Below are 20,161 nucleotides of genomic sequence, written 5' to 3'. Positions count from 1 at the left end.
CCGCCGCCATCGCCCTGAGCCCCGCGCGGGGCCCGAGCCGGGCTGGGTCCGCCCGCCGAGCAGGCGGGGCCGAGCGGGCCCCTCGAGCGGGCCCGGCCCAACCCCAGCCCCGCCGCCATTTCCCGCCCCGCGGAGCCGAAATGGAGCCCCGGCACGGCCGTGAAGCGGATCGGGTAACGGGGGTGTTCGACACGGACACACGGGAACAGCAGAGGCGCTTTTGACACCCAGCCTCGATAGAATCCCAGAACGGATTGGCTTCGAAGGGATCTCGGAGCTCATCCCGTTCCACCCCCTGCCATGGGCTGGGACACCTTCCACCAGCCCAGGTTGCTCCAAGCCCCGTCCAACTGTGATATATAAAAATATTCCAGATGACAAACCCTGAGCACCAGTACATGAGATTCACTGGGACCAGTCGCCACTGGGGCTATTTAACCCCAGGCAGAGCTGTCTGCTGCTCCTGCCGAGACGGAAATGATGAAAAAAGAGCGAGGTCCGAGTTTTAATTGTAGCTCTTTTCCCTTTCAAACAGCAGGTTTGTGTTTCAAACACTCCCCTCTTTGAAAAATGCTTCTATGAGTAGTTCCATTTAAATTAAAAGTAATTAGTTAAGGTTTAAGTACATTAAGTATGCGATTCAGGAAACTCGCACTTCAGGCACTTGCTCTCAACTAAGGATCTTGGCCTCATTAATTTTTTACCAGTGTTCTTTCATTCTTTAATTCCCCCCCCCTTTTTTTTCAGTCTGTTCTTTCAGTGGAACAACTGATATTAAAAAAAACCAGTGGTGCTTAAAAATGGCTTTTTAGGACTTCAGAGGGCCATTGCTCTGTCCCTCAGGGCCTCGATAAAAATAGTGTAGGTTGGTTTCATCTAAGTTGCATTGTGCTTTTGGAAATTAGTGTAAATTCAACATACGATACTGCTGACAAATTAAAATTTGGAGTTTAAGTACATTTGTGGCAATTCAGTATGAGACATTGCATCTGTGGTATTTCGTAAGTGGAAATGTAGTTATCTGGTAAGGGAGGATAGTGAATGTGTTCTGTTATGAATCAGGTGTGGTAGAATTTCAGCTTCATTAATAAATAAGGCTTGTTTTAAGTTGTTTTCATGCAGTAACGTTTATGGGGAAATACATTTTATCACATTTATAGAAAAGCAGCAAACTCACCAGGAAATAGTGTGGTTTGTATCATATTAACTGCAAGTAATTTTTTTTCCTCTCTAATATTAAAGAGAAATTCCCACCCCAACCTCACACTGCTTGGGCAGTAAACTGTGTGACAGTTTAGTCTCTGAAATGATGAAGTGAGAAGGAGGAAATAACAGCCTCTCACAATCCCTCGGAGACCCTCATGGTCCCTCACACCCCTCACGATCCCACCGACGCTGGACAGCTCCTCAGACCCTTCATGGCCCCTTCATGTGTCTTCACGTCTCCTCAGAGCACTCACAGCCCCTGATGGTTCCTCACGCTCCCTCCAACCCCTCACAGTCCCTTAGAGCCCTCATGGCTCCCTTAGAGCCCTTACAATCCCCTCAGATCCCTCATGGACCCCTCAGCCGCTTCACAGCCCCCCAGACCCCTCTCGGTTCCCCACGCCCCCCGAAAGCCTGTCAGACCCCTCACAGCCCCCTCACGGCCCTTCACACGTGGTTTCCCGCGCGCAGGAGGGCCCGTGTCCCTCCCCCACCCGCGCCCCACAGCACCCCGCGCACGCGCAGCTCGTTCCCCTGCGCGCGCGCTCGGGGCGGGCGGCAGCCTGTGGGGGGCGCCCCTTCCGCGCACGCGCCGCCCCCGCGCGCGCGGGTGTGTGTGCGCGTCGGTGTCGGCGCGGCGCACGCGCGGGGCCGCGTGCTGTGTCGGCGCGCGCAGGCGCGGCGCGGTGCACTGTGGGACACTGCGGCCCGGGCAGGCTGGTGAGGGAGCGGGGCCGGGACGGGACGGGAACGGGGGGAGCGGAACGGGCCCGGGGCTGAGGGGTCCGGGCCAGGGAAACGGGGGTCTGCGCCGCGCCTCATCCGCCCCGTTGTGTCCCCGCAGCACCGGCGGAGCGGGCGGCGGCGCGATGGCCTCCAGCAGCGGCACCGACGTGATCCAGGTCACCAACGTCTCTCCCAGCGCCAGCTCGGAGCAGATGCGGACCCTCTTCGGCTTCCTGGGCAAGATCGAGGAGCTGCGCCTCTTCCCTCCCGAGTGAGTGCGGCCCGGGCCCGCCGCCCCCCCCCCGCGCCCTCCCTGCGGCCCAGCGCCGCCTCCGCCCGCCTGCACCGCCCAGCCTGGACCGGGCCGCCCCCGCTCCCGGCGGATCCTGAGGGATCCCGGCCCGGGTCGGCCCCGCTCCCGCCCGTGTGGATCCCGGGGGATCTCTTCTCGGGCCGTCGCCGCTCCCGAGGGATCCCGGCGGATTCCAGCCCACGGCCCTCGGCGGATCCCGGCCTCGATCGCCCCCGCGGCCCCCGGGGGGTCCCGCCCGGCCGCGGCCCCCCCTTGCGGAAGCGCTTGGGGAATCTGCGCTCCCCCCCCCGGTCGTCTCCGGCGTTCTCAGGCGGAGCCGCCGCGCACCCCAAAGGGTTTGAGTTCTTAGCAGGAATTACGGGGAGACGGCGGTAATTTAGGGCGTGTGGTTACACGTGTGATCCTCCCAGGAAATGCCCGTTTGGCCTGGGGTTGTTCCCAGAGAGCCTCTCTGTCTAGATAATCTCCAGAACTGTGGCAGTTTGTGGATTATGGCCATAAAACTCAAAATTATATACATATATATGCATTCCTTGCAGAGAATTCTGTGCAAAATGGTCAGGTAACCACTAATATACAAATAATACATATTTATTTTGTGTATATAATCTGAAAACTAAGTTTCAGGTACCTCAGTAATGTGGAAGTATCCACAAACAAAAAAAAATCTAAATTAGTTTTTATGTCTTCACTTGCAATTTAATTCTGATGACACTAAGGCTTTCAGGATCCTTTCTGATGCAATATAGAACTTCAGTGTTAACATTGGTGATGGTTGTGTCTGTTTGATTGGATTTATAGATCTGATGTCATTATCTGTTCCTGTTTTGCATATTCATTATGTAAGTTAATGGGTTCAGTTTTACCATGATGAAAAAGGATTGGAGAATAATCAAACAAGAACTCAGTCAATTATTTGTAATGCCCAAAGGTACATGGATTTTTTATTTTAGAGAAAAAAAGCTATCACATTATATTCTTTTTTTGTCTCACTGAGTCTTCAATTCCTGCTAGGACAAACCAAGGGAAACCCAACCATCCTGACAGCTGGATGTGCACTGGTATTCTTGCAGTGTTTTTGGGTGGGATTTTGGCAGTTTCGGGTTGGAATTGGAATGTAACTGTACCCCAAATCCAGGGACAGTTCCAGCCATGAGTTTTCTCATTCCCAGCTGGGATAACTGTAGTGGGATGGGAGAGAACTCACCTGTAAAAGGTGCAGTTGTTTCATGTCTGCTCTGGGTTTTAACACTTGGTCTCGTTTTTCAGGAAGGTTGTTAGAGGTGAATGGTAAAACTTTGTAGCTTTAGATACTCATTAACTGCTCTGTTAAGAGATTCCTTGTATGGTTTGGTGTCCTTCCCTTTGTGTACCAAGGGCTCTGGCACCCCTGGACCCCCTGGGGTGCTCAGGGATCTACTCTTAAGGTGCTTCAGAGACCCCAGTTCCATTTCACCCATTTTCTAATTGTGACAGGTTCTTTTGCTGTTCCTTTTTCTGTCCCTTGTCCTTTAAATTCCAGGTCCTGACATTTCTCTGCCCATGGTGTTCATCCAGTTTTGGGGGGGTACAGGATACAAGTTATTGTCTGTGAGTTCTCTCCATCATCTGAATTCCTTTGTGTCCTGGATCCTACTGGGATTCTTTCTTGCCTGTAGCATTTCTGAGTAACCAATCCCACTTCCCTTGCTCCACCTCCTTGTTTGATCTGTGTCACTCTGACTCTTCTGTCTTCTCTAGAACTTCCTTTTTCTCCTGGGCTGCCAGATCAGACATAACTTCTCAAGCTTCTCTACATTTCTCTTTCTCTCTCCTATCCATCCCCTTATTCCAGTTTATTAATCACCTGTTTCACATTTATCTTTAATCCACAACCAACTTTGTGACTTCTTCTATTCTTCCTCCCCAAACTCTACTTCCCTCTTCCTCCTGCTTTCCCCCAGCTCCATGGCCTGGTTCTCTTCTTTATTGTATTCCATAAAGCTTCATCCAAACTGAAAAGTGGAGGGAATGGATTCCTGAGTCTCTTGTACTCCAGGCCCATTGTTCAGCCCTAGAAAATCCTCGTGTATCCAGGCTGAGAGACAATTACTGAGTGTATCAATCTCTGCTGAATTACAATAATGATGGATGGTGGCTTTTTTTGGAACTGTTGAGAACATTCAGTTCTTGATGGATTTCATTCAGCTTGGATTTTAGAGTGACTGGAAATGCCATTTTTAAAAGTGCAGCACACAGATGTATATGAGATGTCAGGCTGCAGAGGCATTGCCGAACACTGTCAGTTGTTTGTTATATTCATTATTTTAGGAAAAACTCAGCTATCCCAAAGCGTTCCTTGTGGTGCTCCTGGCTGTAAACAAGATCTGCTAAAGACTCAGTAGAGTCTGCTCTGTGTCCTTGATAACATTCCCATGTTATCACAGACATTTTAAGAATGCCTGAAAATGTTGTACTACTTTTATGTAATGAGTTGTATAATTTTTTTACAACTTAGATGAGTGAATCCTACAACTTTGCCATCACTCCTTGATTTACTTTTCTTTGCAATTTTACTATTTTTGTTAAACACCTGCTTCTTTGATTTTACATTTTTATTGATTATTTTGGGGGTTATTATTAATTATGTTTACTTTTATTTCTTAGTTATTTATCTCTTCTTATTAATAATTATTATTAATAATAATTATTTTATTACTTCTTATTGTGGGTTAAAAAGGCACTATTTCAGCTGTGGATTCCTGCGTCCAAAAGGGCCCAGAGTTTCAATATTTCTATCTCTGGGCTGTTTATCACTGCAGTTCCTTCCCAATTTATTCAATCTGCAAGCTGTTGGAGCAAGTGGCTGTTACTAATTTTAATGCTTTAAAAGCTGCAGTGTGCTGGCTCCAATCTAGTTTCTCAGTTGAGGTTAAATTTAAAGTTATTAAAGTGTGATCTGAGGGACGTTGTGGGCAGTAGTTGAGTTGTGCACATTGGGCTGAGGTGGGGGTGAAGGTGAGAGAGGGTTTGGCATTTGCAGAGACCAAAATAGACCCTGGATTTCTGTCTGGGTGTGCCAGAGTTGTTCCCCTGAATTTTGACAACTCCCAGTGCTGAAAGGCTTGATCAGCTTCCAGCAACCCAAATAAAGCTGTGCTGGTGGGGGGATGCACTGGAAGAGCTTGTCTTTGAATTGTCTGAGAATCCAGTAAGGAAGGGTAGATCCTTGTCAGCAATCAGTGAATGTTTTCTGAGCTCTTCAGGCTGATCTGTGCCCCCGATACTTGATGGCAGAATAAACAGCAACTGTGCCCTGGCCTGGGGTAGGAACAAGGGCTTGAGGACTAGCTGCTGCTTCCTGTGCCTTCTGGAGGCAGCTTTTAACTCATCTGTTGCACAGCTCTGTCTGCAGAATAACTTTACTTGCTCTCCTTTATTTTATACATCCAACTAAAGCAAAATCTGCACCACTTTCAGGACATAGGAACTTTTTTAATCCATTCTGGACCTTTACTGAGTTGACTCTGCATCTAGTTTTTGGGAGTTTGTTTTATTTTGGGGAAGGCACAGTTGTAGTTGTACAATTCTTTCCGTAGTTGTAGGAAGTAGATATTTCTGCGGGGTTTGTTTGTTTGTTTGTTTGTTTGTTTTTCAAATGACTCAATGTCTTGATTCTCTTTTGGACTTTCAGTGTCTGGGATTTTTTTTAAGTAGGCTGGTTCTGAGCTGAGGAGTAGCTGTGTTAAGGAGCTTTTCACTCAGCAGAGTGAACTGTAGCATTGCCTGGCTGAGTTCCTTGAACTTGTGTTTTGTTCTTCACTACTGAAGGAGGGGCACAAGCTCAGCACTGTGCATCCCTCAGGATGAACATGGCATTGCTCTGAGTGGGAGAGGCTGAATGGTGAAGTTTGGTCTAGAAGCTTGTATGAAATTGGGTTGATGAATAAAACAGAATCACAGAATGGTGGCCCATCCAGTTCCACCCCTGCCATGGGCAGGGACACCTTCCATTATCCCAGGGTTGCTCCAAGTCCTGTCCAACCTGGCCTTGGACACTTCCAGGGATGGGGCATGCACAGCTTCTCTGGGCAGCCTGTGCCAGGGCCTCACCACCCTCACAGGGAAGAATTCCTTCCCAGTATCCCATCTGACCCCACTCTCTGGCAGCTTAAAGCCATCACCCCACGTGCTGTCCCCACACTGCCCTTGTCACAAGTCACAGTGATCTTTTAATCATCACCCTCTTTATGTTATAATTTACCTTAATTAGCAATTTGGGGCCTAGATCAGGGAGTGTAAAACCCCTGGGTTTAACTGATACATAGTTGGTAACTTTTTCTCAGCAACATTTTCCTTGGCCTCCTTCCCTTCTCCCAGACAAAAATTAAGTTGCATTTAGGTACCTGCTCATGAATCTTTTGAGCCTGACAACTACTGCCCAGTTCAAGTGAGGCAATAAAGGTTATTTATGCAATTTTGACTGGGTGTGGTGTAACCCCTGGTAACTGCTTCCCTGTCTCTCTCCCACAGTGACTCCCCCTTGCCGGTGTCGTCGCGCGTGTGCTTTGTGAAGTTCCACGACCCCGACTCGGCGGTGGTGGCGCAGCACCTGACAAACACCGTGTTCGTGGACAGAGCCCTCATAGTGGTGCCCTATGCAGAAGGTTTGTGACTTGTTTAATGGCCCACGGAGCCACCTTTGGTGGGGTTTCATTCCTGTCTAGTGCAAAAAACCCAGCGTTAGTCCAATGTCAAACACTCAAATATCTCCATCCTGAAACCCTTGGTATGTTGCCTTTGGCCCCTGGGCTCAATGATTTCATTCACCTCATGAAAGTGGGAAGTTTTGTGTGTCTTAAAGTTTAGAATAATAACATTTTAGGCAGAATTGTTTGCAAATTTTGCTCTGTATCTGTCTCAATGAGACATTTCCCAAACAGACTTTAATGCAAACAGGTTAATATTTTAAGCAACTTTTGCCTTAATAATTAAGCATTTACTACTTTCACTCTCTTCATGAGAATGGTTTGTCCCTCCCTGGAGTGCATGGGAGAGGAACTAGCATTCCTCTGGGATATGCTGTCACTGCATTTATTTGGGAACATCCCAAAAAGGCCCTCGCTCTCCTTGTGGAGTCCAATATACCAAGGGTTTGAATAATTATGGTTTAATTCAAAAGTGATATCTTCCAAGAGGTGCCACATGGGCACTGGTCCTAGTTTTTTATTCCAAGTTTTCTTGTTCATCCTTGATATATTTAATAGAATTTTGCTAAATAATAAACTCTTCTCTCTGTTATTTGTGTGTGTGATTTTTGTAGTGGAGAAGGCAAATGCAAAGCCCTTCCAGATGACTGAAAAACAGTGGGTCCTCTGCAGCTACAGGGGATTCTAGCCATTAACTAAAGGCCAGCAAGCACTCAAGTCCCCAAGTGTTTTCCTGGTGTAACCACTTGTTAACTACATTTTCTCTTCTTCTTTTTATTTTTACATTTTAGGGTGTTACAGTAATTTGAAAGGCAATGAGCAGGGTTTTTGGAACTTACCTTAAAAGCAAAGTGCTGAGAAGACACCTCTTCTTACAGAAGTCTTATTAAACTCTTCTAGACTTGCTTTAGAAGTAACTGATTTCCATTGTACTTGTACTTTTCTTGATTTACTTCTGGGAAAGCTTGAATTTAATAAAATCTTGCAGATTAAGTTTGGTACATGACCTGGGGTCAGACCTGTAATCAAGACACTGTAATGCTGTAGCTGTCTCTTAAAGCCTGGGGAGCTGTCTTATCTTATCTTTGTATTCCTGAAGCTTAAAAGATACGAAATTTAAACTTAACAGATGAAACTTAATCCCTGGAGTGTAGGAATGTGCAGCGTGGCCTTTGAGCTGTGCTGCTTTCTGAGGGTACAGAACCCCCCCCTGCAATGGAGTTACTGCTCCTGCTGCCACTAGTTGAGGTGTAATAGCAGAGCTGAAAGGCATCTTGTCCTTGTCTGTGTGTTAAATACAGCACCAGTCCAGCTGAGTTACTGCTGGAATATTCTCCAAGGCCCATGTGAATACTGTCAGTGTTTAACTCTTCCTACAAGGATAAAACCACTTTTCTCTTGGTCAGTCTCACTTTGTCCACTGTGGATAAATCTGGTACACAGAGAAACCTGCCCAGTAGTTTTGCTTGAGATTGTGTAAAGAAAATCAAATTATTAAAGCAGAATATTGTAATGGGCCTGTTAAATCAAGGAGTTCCTCGTGGGCTGTACCTTGTGGTCTTTGAGCAGTTCAGAATTTGATGGTTTTGGCATACCACAAGAGATATGTTCAGCCAATAAAGTATTACCCCTGGTTTGGTAATCCCATGGTTCTGTCCCTGAGCTGGAGAACAGTTTTCCCTTAAAATTCGGACTGCCAGGGTCCCAGTTGAACAAGCTGAGCACCAAACAGCAAGTTTAAAACCCCAGTGACACTGCTCATGTGCTTAGAGCCAGGCATGTGCTGAACTACTGTGAACGGGGCCCTCCTCTCTCAGATTTTTACTGTGCTGATTAATCTGTGTCAATATTGCCTGTCACTAAAGCAAATGTTTATTATCTGTTCAGTGAAATAATTCCCCCCCTGTCCCAAGTTTTAGCTCACACAGACACTTTGGTGGTGGCTGTTGCTTTGTGTTATAGAACTATACACAAAGGCTACGGTAAGGTTTAGTATTTGTCATTTTCTCTGGGCTATTCCTGGATTTGGAAGGAACTCTTAAGGTTAAAGATGGCTGGGGGGGGTGTTTAGGTTCTTTGGTTAATGTTTGTTTCTTTTGTCTGTTTCTTTTTCTTTCATTTCTACACATTCATGCAGTATTTCATGGTTCTAACAAAGCAGCAGTAAAAAAAGCTCTTGAAGCATGAAAATTAACTGGTGAGGGGCCTCATTGCTTTTTTTCAATTGTAGTTTATTTAAATACTTTTTAAAGAAACGATTAGAGGATCAGATGCATGATTTTTTTTAATGGATGCAGATCTTCTATGAGGTGTCTCGAGCTAAGTCTGAGGATTTGTATTTAGATGCCAGAAATGTTGTAGTTGCACTAATTTGAAATGTTTAGCTATAATTGATAAATATCCTCTGAGACATAATTTTGCATGCAAAACGACCCCGTAATCTCTCTGTAGGTATGTTGATATATTTATGCATTACTGCCCTTTGCCTCCATGACCTTTTTCCCCCTGTCCCTCCATAACTTTGGGTATCTAAATTGCTGCCAGCTCAGTGCCACGGGCCAGATAACAGTGCTGTGTATTGTACGTTTATGTAGATTATCGGCACTTCTCAGTATAGGTGGGAGGAACCATTACCTTTATTTAACAGTGGTTTTTCTTTTTTGTTGTTGTGTTTTACAGTTCTTTTCCCTGGTTCAGCCTGAACTATATACCAGGCCCTGCTGAAAATACCACCCAACAGTTTTCTTCTGCAGCTTATCCAGTTTCTCTTAAGTGCCCTGTACATATTGTATGTTTTATGATGAGATGCAGTTTCTTAATGTGTATTACAGAAACACTACTGGTATTTGCAAATATATAGTAAAATTGTTTTATTGAACTCTCATTTTGGGGGCTTGGGCACATTAACAAATTAATCCATCTGTATAGGGCTTTTGCTGTTGGATAGAGTAAAAATACCTACACAATTGTTTCCTAGTAGGGCCCTTAAAATTCCCTGTGCAGAGCAGGCAGAGAAATAAGACATTTGTCTAAGTTGGCTGCAAGATTTTGGGCCAGAAGTCCCCCCTGCCATGGCAGTTTGTAGCAGCATTCTTGGTACACTAAGCGTGGCACATAATGGAACAAATGCATTTTACTGCACAGGTAAGGAATGTGCCACCATTCCCTGTATCCACCAACCACCCCCAGACACACACACAGCCTTCTTGGAGACCTGCAGGGACTTGCATTTCCATGTGACACGTCAGCAAAAGCCCTACGCTTGATTCAACCCCAAATATCCATCCCTTCTCTTTAAGTTTGACAAAATTTGTATGGTAGGTGTAAAAGAAAACAATAGTGAACTGTACCATATTATTAACCCCTAAATCAAACTTTTTTTGTCTTGTGTATCTTGATTTTTCTGTGTGCTTTGTAGTGAAGCAGCCGACACGAGTCGTTGTTCATAAAACAGCTTTTGAAAGTTGAGAGCACACCCCTGGAGAACCGACTGTGCTTGCTTACGTTTGGTTCATGACTTAAAAATCGAGTACAGGTGATGAAACCTTGGCAGTGTTAACAAAAAAGTAGTGTGTATTGTGCTATTTTTTTGCTCTAGAAACTTAACCTTTTGTAGAGAAAAAGGAACAGTCAAATTTTCACCCATTGAAGTTGCATTCTGACAAAAAAGTTAATGCTAAATATTAATAGCCATCAAGCTTTGTATTTTAGCCAACATAAGTACATTCAACAAACTCAGGTGGTGTATCAGGGAGACTTTGCTGGGTGTATTTGTGTATTTTCTGCCTCTGGGATGGGATGCACTCTAATGCCAGGCTGTTTCTCTGCAGGAGTCATTCCTGATGAGACTAAGGCTTTGTCTCTCTTGGCACCAGCTAATGCAGTGGCTGGGCTGCTGCCCGGAGGTGGACTGCTGCCCACTCCCAACCCACTCTCTCAGGTAGGATCTCACCTGGGCTGGGCCAGGGGAGACCATTGGGTGTGTTCTGCTGGGTTCTCACTTCATTCCTGCTCTTTTTTTCAGGCCTGATGTGCTAATGCCAATTCCTAGAATAGTTCCAAACCCTGATGGTTTGTTACAGGGCAAAACAGTGATTAGTTGCTAAATGGGATCTTCTTATTTCCCTGAAATGATGCTTCTGATGTCTCAGGGCCCTGTTTGTTTCTGTCTCCCATCCCTTTTTATCCATTGTACTTGCAGATTTGCCAGCAGTAGAGATCTCATAGGTTTTAAATTCATGGAGTCCAAGGAGCTGCCATGCTGGGAGATTCCTTTCATTAATACTCCAGCTGAGGGGAAAATTGGAGCCTCGTTATCTGAACCCACAAGAATTCGTGTGGAAGATGAACAGTGAGAGTAATACATTGTGGGAACACACATCTCTTACCAGGGAACAGAGAATCAAAGTCAAGAGGCAAATTAATAATAATAAAGCTTCATTAATTCTGCAGTTCTCAAGCCTACTTCAGCTTAGCTGAAGGATCCCCTTGCCATGGAGCTGCTCAGAAGCTTTTAACCCAATGCGGAGGGGAAATCCTGAATTTAAACTTGGAAACGAAGAAAGGGTTGGAAGAACCAAATACAGCCTGAAAGATTCCGTTCACTGAGAACTGTGTATATGAATTCCTGAAGGTGGTGGTTAAGCCACTTTAATTTTAGCTCTGTCACTCTGAATCCCAACCTGGTCCCAGTGCACTTAATGGTGGAATGTATTTAACACGTCCATGTGATGGGAATTCAGTGAAGTCAGTTTTTTCAAACACATCTTGAAAGTGTTTTTGGTTTCAGTGTCTGTTGATCATCTCAGTCAATTTAAATGGCCAAACATGAGCTGCTTTAATGAGGCTTCTGGAGGAATTTAAGGAATTCAGACCTATGTCATTATCCTACTTGCTCTTCCAGTAGCTTTTCAGCCCATTTGCCAGTTTTAACCAGATCTGAGAAATCTGCAAAGATGTAATACTGTTACATTACCTTTTAACATAAAACATTCATTTCAATCCTAAATTGAATTAGAAATGAGGTGGTTGTCTCAGAAACTTATAAGGAATTTTCATTTTAGCACTGGAAAATCATCTCATTTTAAACTATTCCTTGAATTTGGTGGAATGCTTTACTTTTTTGCCTTTTTCCCCCCCCCCCACACCCACCAGGATCCAGAGGAAGCACAATTCCATCCACTTTCATATATAGTAAGCTTTGGAATCCCTGAATAAGGAATCCTGAAACACTCTCTCTGACCTTTGTATAATGTTACCTGTAGCTGGAAGCTGAAGTAAAGCCCAGCTCAGGTTTCTACATGTCTTATGTGTGGGAATGTTGATTTTCTCCTTGCTAACCCAGGTTTTTATTAATGACTGTGCTCTAATTGCTGTCTCTGTCCCAGATTGGTGCTGTCCCTTTAGCTGCTTTAGGAGCTCCTGCTCTTGATCCTGCCCTTGCTGCTCTCGGGCTTCCTGGAGCAAACCTAAACTCTCAGGTATGGCCCAAAATACCCTTCATTGTCCCCCCTCTTTTCTGTTTTAAAAGTAATTTTCATTTATATACTGCCTGGAAACTCCAGTGATTGGTTTCTTTGAGAACCTGCTTGGAATAAAGAGTATCTGCTTGAATATCAAATTAAATGCTGGAAAGGCCTGAGAAATAATTTGGGAATAGTAATGAAATATTTTAAATGTGTCATAATCAGGCCATGAGCCTGTCTTGTACTTAGAGTAAAAAAAATAGTTTGACTTTTTAATCTTTTAGGTGTAGAAAACAGATAGGAGACTTTTTTAGGCTGTTAAAGCTGAATAAAAAGACTTTATGTACTAAGTAATAATAGAATGTTGAATATATTTATATAAATGTATAAAACTATATTAACATATTGAGCATATACATATATTTACAAATAGAATTTTTAACATATAAGAACCAAATACTGTACAGTAGCAATAATTAAATGCACTGCTGACAAACCCAGCATTTAGCACCCTTTTTATGCATTCCATGTGGAGGAAAAGCAAGTCATGGTGAAAATGAAATTACAAATTGAAAAAATAAATATTTTAAATGCATGTTAGAAAAATCTAAAGTTGGTGTGATGGAGAATTGTCTCCTGTGCATTAAACCAGCTGAATGTAACAAACTGTTGCATATATGTAAAAGAAAATGAGTGAGGACTAAACATTTTGTTAATACCTCACTGGTACAGGAAGTGACTAATCCTAATAACACCCAGATTTTCCTAAGAGCTGTAGAATACATGTTTTCATGGAATTTTTAGATGTTTACTGTTCACAAATTGGCATTGAGGCCTTTAGCGGACAGGAAGCTTTGTTCTCTGAGGGCTCTGTTCTCCTGAATTCACAGAGAAATACCCTGGACACCAGGTTATTAAAATATGTGTGTGTGTATATATATGTGTGCACCAGCAGTGTATTTTTATATATTTCTGGTTTTATGCCCTGATTCTGTCCAGGGCAGGGCCTGTGTTTGGTTGCTGTGGAAAATAAAGCCCCTGAGCACCACTGCAGTGTGATGTTCACACCTTCCCACCATCCTCCAGTTAAACCAGATCAATGTGCCTTTTCCTCTTTGTCTGGGGGTGTTCTGGTCTGGTTTTTCCATCTGTGAAGAATTCCTGCCTTAGCCACTGCTGAGGGGACATTCAAGGCAGATAGTCCTGAGTACACATGATTTTAACTTGTTGGTTTTTTTCCCCTCACAGTCTCTTGCAGCAGATCAGCTCCTAAAACTGATGAGCACAGTGGATCCAAAGTAAGCATTAATGTTCACTAATACTTATATTGCACTGCATGAGATCTGGAGAATATCTGTGGGAATTCAATGTCCAATCCTTGTCCTGCTGGAGGCAACTGGGAGCTTGGATGGGGTTTGGAGCACCCTGGTCTGGTAGAAGGTGTCCCTGCCCATGGCAGGGGGTGGAATGAGAATCACAGAATCAGCTGAGTTGGAGAAGTCCAAGTTGCCTTGATCCAACACCGCCGTGGTTACCAGACCATGGCACTAAGTGCCACATCCAGTCTCATCTTAAAAACCTCCAGGGACGGAGAATCAACCACTTCCCTGAGCAGCCCATTCCAATGCCTGATTACCCTCTCTGTAAAGAATTTCTTCCTAATATCTAACCTAAACCTCCCCTGGCACAGCTTAAGACCCTCTTATCTTACTGGTAGTTACCGGGGAGGTTTAAACCTGAGATGAGGTTTAATGTCCCTCCCAACCCAAACCATTCCGGGATTCCCTGATTCTAAGAACAGGCTCAAACAGTGGACACCTGTATCCTTTGGATTCATCAATATGAATTTCTGGAACTCTGTTCCCCAGGTTGAACCACGTGGCTGCAGGTCTTGTCTCCCCGAGTCTGAAATCAGATACCTCCAGTAAAGAAATAGAGGAAGCAATGAAGAGGGTCCGAGAAGCACAGTCCTTAATCTCTGCTGCTATAGAGCCAGGTAATTCCAGACCCTAGGATGAGCCATTCCCTTCAGGATGCACTTTGACGTGGTACATGGTAGAAGCTAATGGGCTGCAGAATACTGGCTTAATGCTTCTGCTTTGTACTGGCTGCATTTATAGCTGGCAGGGTTTTAATTGACCTGCAGTGGATGCTCCATGTGTCCTACAGGATGGGGCAGGGATTAAGCTATTATTTTTCCCAAAATTCACTTATTTGAAGATTGCAAAATGCCCAGTTACTGTTGCTGTCTCTGAGATTTCGTGGGAACAGCAGTGGCCTCACCAGTTGACACCCCAGTGATGCTTGTTCTCAGGGATGGTTTCTTTTATCTCAGTTCCTAATCCGTGCAGGTTTGTAAATAATTCTCTTTTTTGTAGCTTTTTTGCAGCAGATTTTATTTTAGAACAAGCTGCAGCAGTTCTCCCACAAATGTCAGAACTATCAAATCTGAGAGGCAATAGTTTGAAACACTGAAAATACAATTTTGCAACCTCCTGATGATTTTTGGGAAAGAACAGAACTCCTGTTCTTGACTTATATCAGAAAAAATGTGCTGGTTGCTTTTGCTTTTTTGTGGGAAATTCAAAACAATCATTTGACAGGTTCTTTAGCCTCTCACAAAATGGAGATTCTGGAATTTGCACAAGACTTTCCATAGGCCTGCAGCCACCAGCTTTTAACTGACTTTAATTAAGTCTTTTCTATATTTTTACTTCTTCAGTTTTGCATAAAACTGTGTTATTTTATGTCAGATGTCTCTGTCATGTGTTCATTCTTTCTGTCCTCTTGTGAAGAAAATGGTAGATAAGCCCTAATTTCAGATGTCAAAATTAGATTTTCTTTATCTATTTATATGTATTACATGAAACTCCAGGTCCTTTCCTTTATAAAATCCTTTAAAAATAATGCTTGAGTTTTTTTCTTTTTTCAGACAAAAAAGACGAAAAAAGAAGACATTCAAGGTCGAGGTCGCGCTCAAGGAGGAGGAGGACACCTTCTTCATCCAGACACAGGTAAAGGTATCTCATGGGCTTTAAAAAACCCTCCCAGAGCTGAAAGAATTCCTTCAAAAATACTTCTTGAAAGGGCCCCTTTCATTTGGTTTACTGTTCTGAAGATTTATTCTCATTTGAACATGACTTCCCAGAGTTCCTCTGCAATATGACTGATAATTCTGTACAGTGGGTTAGTAAGGGCTGATTGATTTGAGACTTTTCATTGTGTTCTGTATAATTCTCTGCATTTCTATCTGGTTGTGCCTCACAGTGCTGTTACCACTGGCTCCCTGATGGTGACAGGCCTCTCAGAATGTCCTGTGTCTGACCCTGTGTTGTGTGTTCCTGGCAGACGGTCCAGAAGCAGATCAAGGAGAAGGTCCCATTCCAAATCCAGAAGTAGGAGGCGATCCAAAAGCCCCAGGCGGAGGAGATCTCATTCCAGAGAGAGAAGCAGGAGGTCCAGGAGCACATCCAAAACCAGGTAATGTCTTCAGGAAATCTCTCCTGACCAGGAAATTACCCTGACCAGTGCAGTGCCTGTGTGCTGGGCACTGCTGAGGTGCCTCCAGTGCTGGGCAGTTCTGGGCCCCTCAGTTCAGAAAAGACATGGAATGGCTGGAGCATGTCCAGAGAAGGGAACAGAGCTGGGGAAGGGTCTGGAGCACCAGGAGTGACTGAGGGAGCTGGGGAGGCTCAGGCTGGAGAAAAGGAGGCTCAGGGGGGACCTTCTGGCTCTCTGCAACTCCCTGACAGGAGGGTGGAGCCAGGTGGGGGTCAGGCTCTGCTCCCAGGGAACAAGGGACAGCCTCAAGCTGTGCCAGGGGAGGGTCAGGTTGGACCTCAGGAGGAATTTCCTCCTGGAAAGGGTGTTCAGGCATTGGAAGGGGCTGCCCAGGGAGGTGGTGGAGTCCTTATCCCCGGAGGTGTCCAAGGAACGACTGGGCGTGGCACTCAGTGCTCTGGGCTGGGTGATAAGGTGGGGATTGGGCACAGGCTGGACTTGATGGTCTTGGAGGGCTTTTCCAACCTCAGTGATTCTATGATTTGTGTTAGACTATTTGCTAGAAATTAAATTACCACATTTTGGTGCTTGATTTAAACAAAAAAAGAACCCAGGACAAAATGAAGCAGTGGCTCTTTTTAAAGTCACAGTTTCTTGTAACATCACTCAATAGCTGCCTTGGAAAGCAGGAAATGTGAGCACCTAGACTTGCAGATTTGGGACTGTTGGTACAGAGAAAGTGTAAAAGTTGTGCTTTTATTTTTTCTTCAGATAATTCATTACCATTATTATAATGTGCCTGGCCTCAGAAATCCTGAGCAGATTGTGCCACTCTGTCATTACCAGCACTACCTTCTTTTCCCTATGTAGCAAATTAGGAACTGCTGCTTAAATGTTTTGAAAATGACTTAGCCTGACAATCTCTCTTTTACTAAAAGGGATAAAAAGAAGGAAGAGAAAGAAAAGAAACGTTCTAAAACTCCCCCCAAAAGCTACAGCACAACCAGACGATCCAGAAGCACAAGCAGGTATGTGAACAGGGGATTGATTTTCCTTGGTCTCTCTTTCCAGCATGATTTTGATCCACTTTAATATTAAATAGGAAGAATGTTCTTGCAGTTGAGCAACTGGTCTAGTGGAAGGTGTCCCTGCCCATGGCAGGGAGTGGAATGAGATGGGCTTTGAGGTCCTTCCTGAGCCAAGGTACTCCAGGATTCCATTGGGTGATGATTTCTTTGTGGATATATCTGGTACAGGCACAAAAGCACGTGTACTCTCTGTCTATAAGATACTGTATTCTTCCCCTGAAACTGTTATTTTTGAGGTAAATGCTTTGGGCTTTAACAGTTTCTCCTTGCTTTGTATCAGAGTGTGACACTGAGGTCACTGCTGAACTCTTCCTGATTTAGGGACTAAATATATGCAAAAGGTTACTGTTTCAAAAAAACCTCCCAAGTTTAACTTGTAATTTCAGCAACTATTTAGTACCCTTTGAACTGGGCTGGGTTTGGAGAAAGAGATGTATTTGTAGCTTTAATCATAAATTATTAAAAAGCTTCTGTGTCTTTGCTACAGGGAAAGACGGCGCAGGAGGAGCCGGAGTGGAACACGGTCACCCAAAAAGCCCAGATCTCCCAAACGGAAAATGTCCCGGTCCCCATCTCCAAGAAGGTCAGGGAGTGGCTAAAAAAATGAGTCTAGATGGAAAATTCCCAAAATGTCACCTATAGGGAAGATCCTGGGGTGTTGTGTTGAGGATGGAGTGTGTTTGGGTGGATCTCTGCTGCCTGTTAGCCCTTTTAGCATCATTTGATCAGCTCCAAGCTGGAGCTGCTCTGTTGTTGCCTGGGAATGCCAAGGGTGAGCTGTTCCAGGGGTGGTGGGAGTAGGAGATGCCAGAATTCCCATTCCCTTTGGCTCATTACAGTAGGAATCACCTGATTTGGGGTGGCCCTGGGTGTTTGTGACCCTCTCCCAGAACGGGGAACTCAAGGTACTCCTTTGTAGAACGCTGGCACATTGCTGTTCTTACTCTCCAGGAGTTGAACTCCATGATTCTTGTGGGTCCCTTCCAACTCGGAATGTTCCATGTTCTTAGCCTTGGCTTTGTAGTTGTTGTGCTACATCTGGAGCTAAGAAGTTGGGATTTTGGGAGAATGCGCAGGGTGTTCCCTAAATTGCTTGCTGCCATTTTCCGTTGGGTTTGTAGTGAACTCTGGATGTGTTCCAGTCCTGGGGTGAGGGTGAGTTTCATCCTTCTGCTGTGTCATCACAGGCATAAAAAGGAAAAGAAGAAGGATAAGGACAAGGAGAGAAGCAGAGACGAGAGGGAACGGTCGACAAGCAAGAAAAAGAAAAGCAAAGACAAGGAGAAGGATCGAGACCGGAAATCCGAGAGTGACAAGGACGTGAAAGTATGTTTAATAAACCCCTGGAGCCCCCCCTGCCCACACACCCTGTGTGCCCCACCCCCAGCACCCCAGGGCTGTGCTAACATGTCCCTTTCCCTGGCAAAGCAGGTCACAAGGGACTACGACGAGGAGGAGCAGGGCTATGACAGCGAGAAGGACAAGAAAGAGGAGAAGAAACTGGCAGAGGCCTCTTCCCCAAAGGGGAAGGAACCTGGGGCTGAGAAGGGCAGTGGGGACCTCGGCAGGGAATCCAAAGTGAATGGGGATGACCACCACGAGGAGGACATGGACATGAGCGACTGAGCCCCCCGGCCACCCGTGTGATTCTTTTATCTGTACTTGTTAATCCTCAATCTTAGATGTATCCAGCTCCGAGCTCTCCATGGTCTGTCCATCCTGTACTAACTCACACCCAAAGCTTGATAGAGGGACCTCTGTGCTCCGGGTGGGGGGGACTCGCTGGGGCCGAGGCTGCATGACCCCCCCACAGCATGGGCTGTGTGTGACCCCCCCCTGTCCCCCTGTAGTGTCCCGGGAGCAGGGCAGGGATGCTCCGGCTGCCTGGGGAGTGTGGCACCAACACACACCTGGGGCAGCCCCTGAGCCTGACACGTGACCTCACACCAGGGTCAGCCTTGGATCCCACCAGGTTTTTGTCCTCTTTGGTTTAGTTTTGGTTTTAAGCCACGTGCTGGGATTGGTTTGGTTTGGTTTTCCTGGTGGGTTTTGTTGGCTTGGCCAGAGTTAAAATGCACTGACCTTCCTGAGGGCTCTCAGTCCGTTCAGTGCCCTCTGGGGCGAGCTGGGATGGGTTTCCCTGCCCAGAAGGGAAACCCTGCCCAGTGATGGAGGGTTGGTGGAAGTTCATCCCAGGTGTGGTTGCTCAGGAGCTCACCCGCTGCAGCAAGGGAGTGCATTTTAAACTGACCTTGGTTTGCTTTAAAAGCAAGTCCACCTGATAATGTACTTTTTACTTGATCTCAAGTTGTATAAACTAATGAGTTTGTGTTCCTGTCCCACAGTGTCCCGTCCCTCCCGCACACAATGACCCCATGGAATATGCAGAGTAGTTAGCCAAGCTGTTCCTTAGTTCCAGCAGCTCCAGAGCTTTTACTTTTGTGCAGGTAAAGAGACAAAAGTAGGCAACAGTCTGTGCCATGTCGATGTACAGTTTCGGAAATTGTTTTACAAAACTTTGATAATAAAACCCTGAAACTTAAACTCCTGTTCCTAGAAAACTTCTGGTATTTATTTCTACCACCCAACTTAACCTATAAGGAATGAGGGGACTTTTATTCCATCTACCTGTTTTAAAAGGACCTGACAAGTTAATCTCTTTAAAACCTGGTTGAATATGTTACACTGAAGAATGAGTTGTTTTACTCTTGGGGGGAAATTGGTTTAAATAAGAATCTGCAGTTTTTATGGGACTGCAGAGAAGGACTTGGGAGTGCTGGTGGGGGAGAGGCTGGACATGACCCAGCCCAGAACCCCCTGAGTGCTGTGCTGATCCCACAGTGTGGGCAGCAGAGGAGGGGGGAATTCTGCCCCTCTGCCCCCTCAGGTGAGACCCCACCTGCAGAGCTGCCTCCAGCCCTGAGGAACAACAGCAGAAGGATGTGGAGCTGCTGGAGCAAGTCCAGAGGAGGCCACAGAGATGCTCCCACAGCTGGAGCCTCTCTGCTCTGGAGACAGGCTGGGAGAGCTGGGGGTGTTCACTTGGAGAAGAGAAGGCTCCAGGGAGACCTTAGAACCCCTTGCAGTGCCTAAGAGAGTTGGAGAGTGACTTTGGACAAGAGCCTGGAGGGACAAGACAAGGGAGAATGGCTTCCCACTGGCAGAGGGCAGGGT

General features: G+C 45.5%; 1 protein-coding gene across 5 annotated transcripts; it reads left to right on the top strand.

The window, feature by feature from the left end:
• The first annotated feature begins 1,890 nt into the window (after positions 1–1,890).
• Positions 1,891–19,543, top strand: SRSF11 (serine and arginine rich splicing factor 11). Of its 5 annotated transcripts, none has more exons than XM_027651565.1 (13): positions 1,891–1,926; positions 2,051–2,203; positions 6,758–6,891; positions 10,764–10,873; positions 12,321–12,413; positions 13,647–13,696; positions 14,267–14,394; positions 15,331–15,412; positions 15,747–15,878; positions 16,838–16,927; positions 17,475–17,570; positions 18,175–18,313; positions 18,419–19,543. In XM_027651565.1, the coding sequence occupies exons 2-13, from the start codon at positions 2,076–2,078 to the stop codon at positions 18,611–18,613; spliced, it is 1,377 nt and encodes a 458-aa protein (XP_027507366.1). In that variant the 5' UTR covers positions 1,891–1,926; positions 2,051–2,075; the 3' UTR covers positions 18,614–19,543. The 5 variants fall into 5 exon arrangements, with proteins under 5 accessions (XP_027507366.1, XP_027507365.1, XP_027507369.1 ...); XM_027651564.1 differs by having other exon boundaries at positions 18,416–19,543; XM_027651568.1 differs by lacking the exons at positions 1,891–1,926; positions 2,051–2,203; positions 6,758–6,891 and adding an exon at positions 6,898–10,468 and having other exon boundaries at positions 18,416–19,543.
• The last annotated feature ends 618 nt before the right edge of the window (positions 19,544–20,161 follow it).

Source organism: Corapipo altera, unplaced genomic scaffold (genome assembly GCF_003945725.1).
Source record: "Corapipo altera isolate COAL_440 unplaced genomic scaffold, ASM394572v1 57, whole genome shotgun sequence".
Lineage (NCBI taxonomy): Eukaryota > Metazoa > Chordata > Aves > Passeriformes > Pipridae > Corapipo > Corapipo altera.
Note: the sequence above shows the minus strand (reverse complement) of the source record. Positions and strands in the feature narration are given on the sequence as shown.

Excerpts from the sequence above, each read along its gene's own strand:
- SRSF11 (XM_027651564.1), top strand. The coding sequence starts at position 2,076 with ATGGCCTCCAGCAGCGGCACCGACGTGATCCAGGTCACCAACGTCTCT. Across the intron at positions 14,395-15,330 it reads CTCTGCTGCTATAGAGCCAG|ACAAAAAAGACGAAAAAAGA; the intron begins GTAATTCCAGAC and ends TTCTTTTTTCAG. Across the intron at positions 18,314-18,415 it reads AGAGTGACAAGGACGTGAAA|CAGGTCACAAGGGACTACGA; the intron begins GTATGTTTAATA and ends TCCCTGGCAAAG.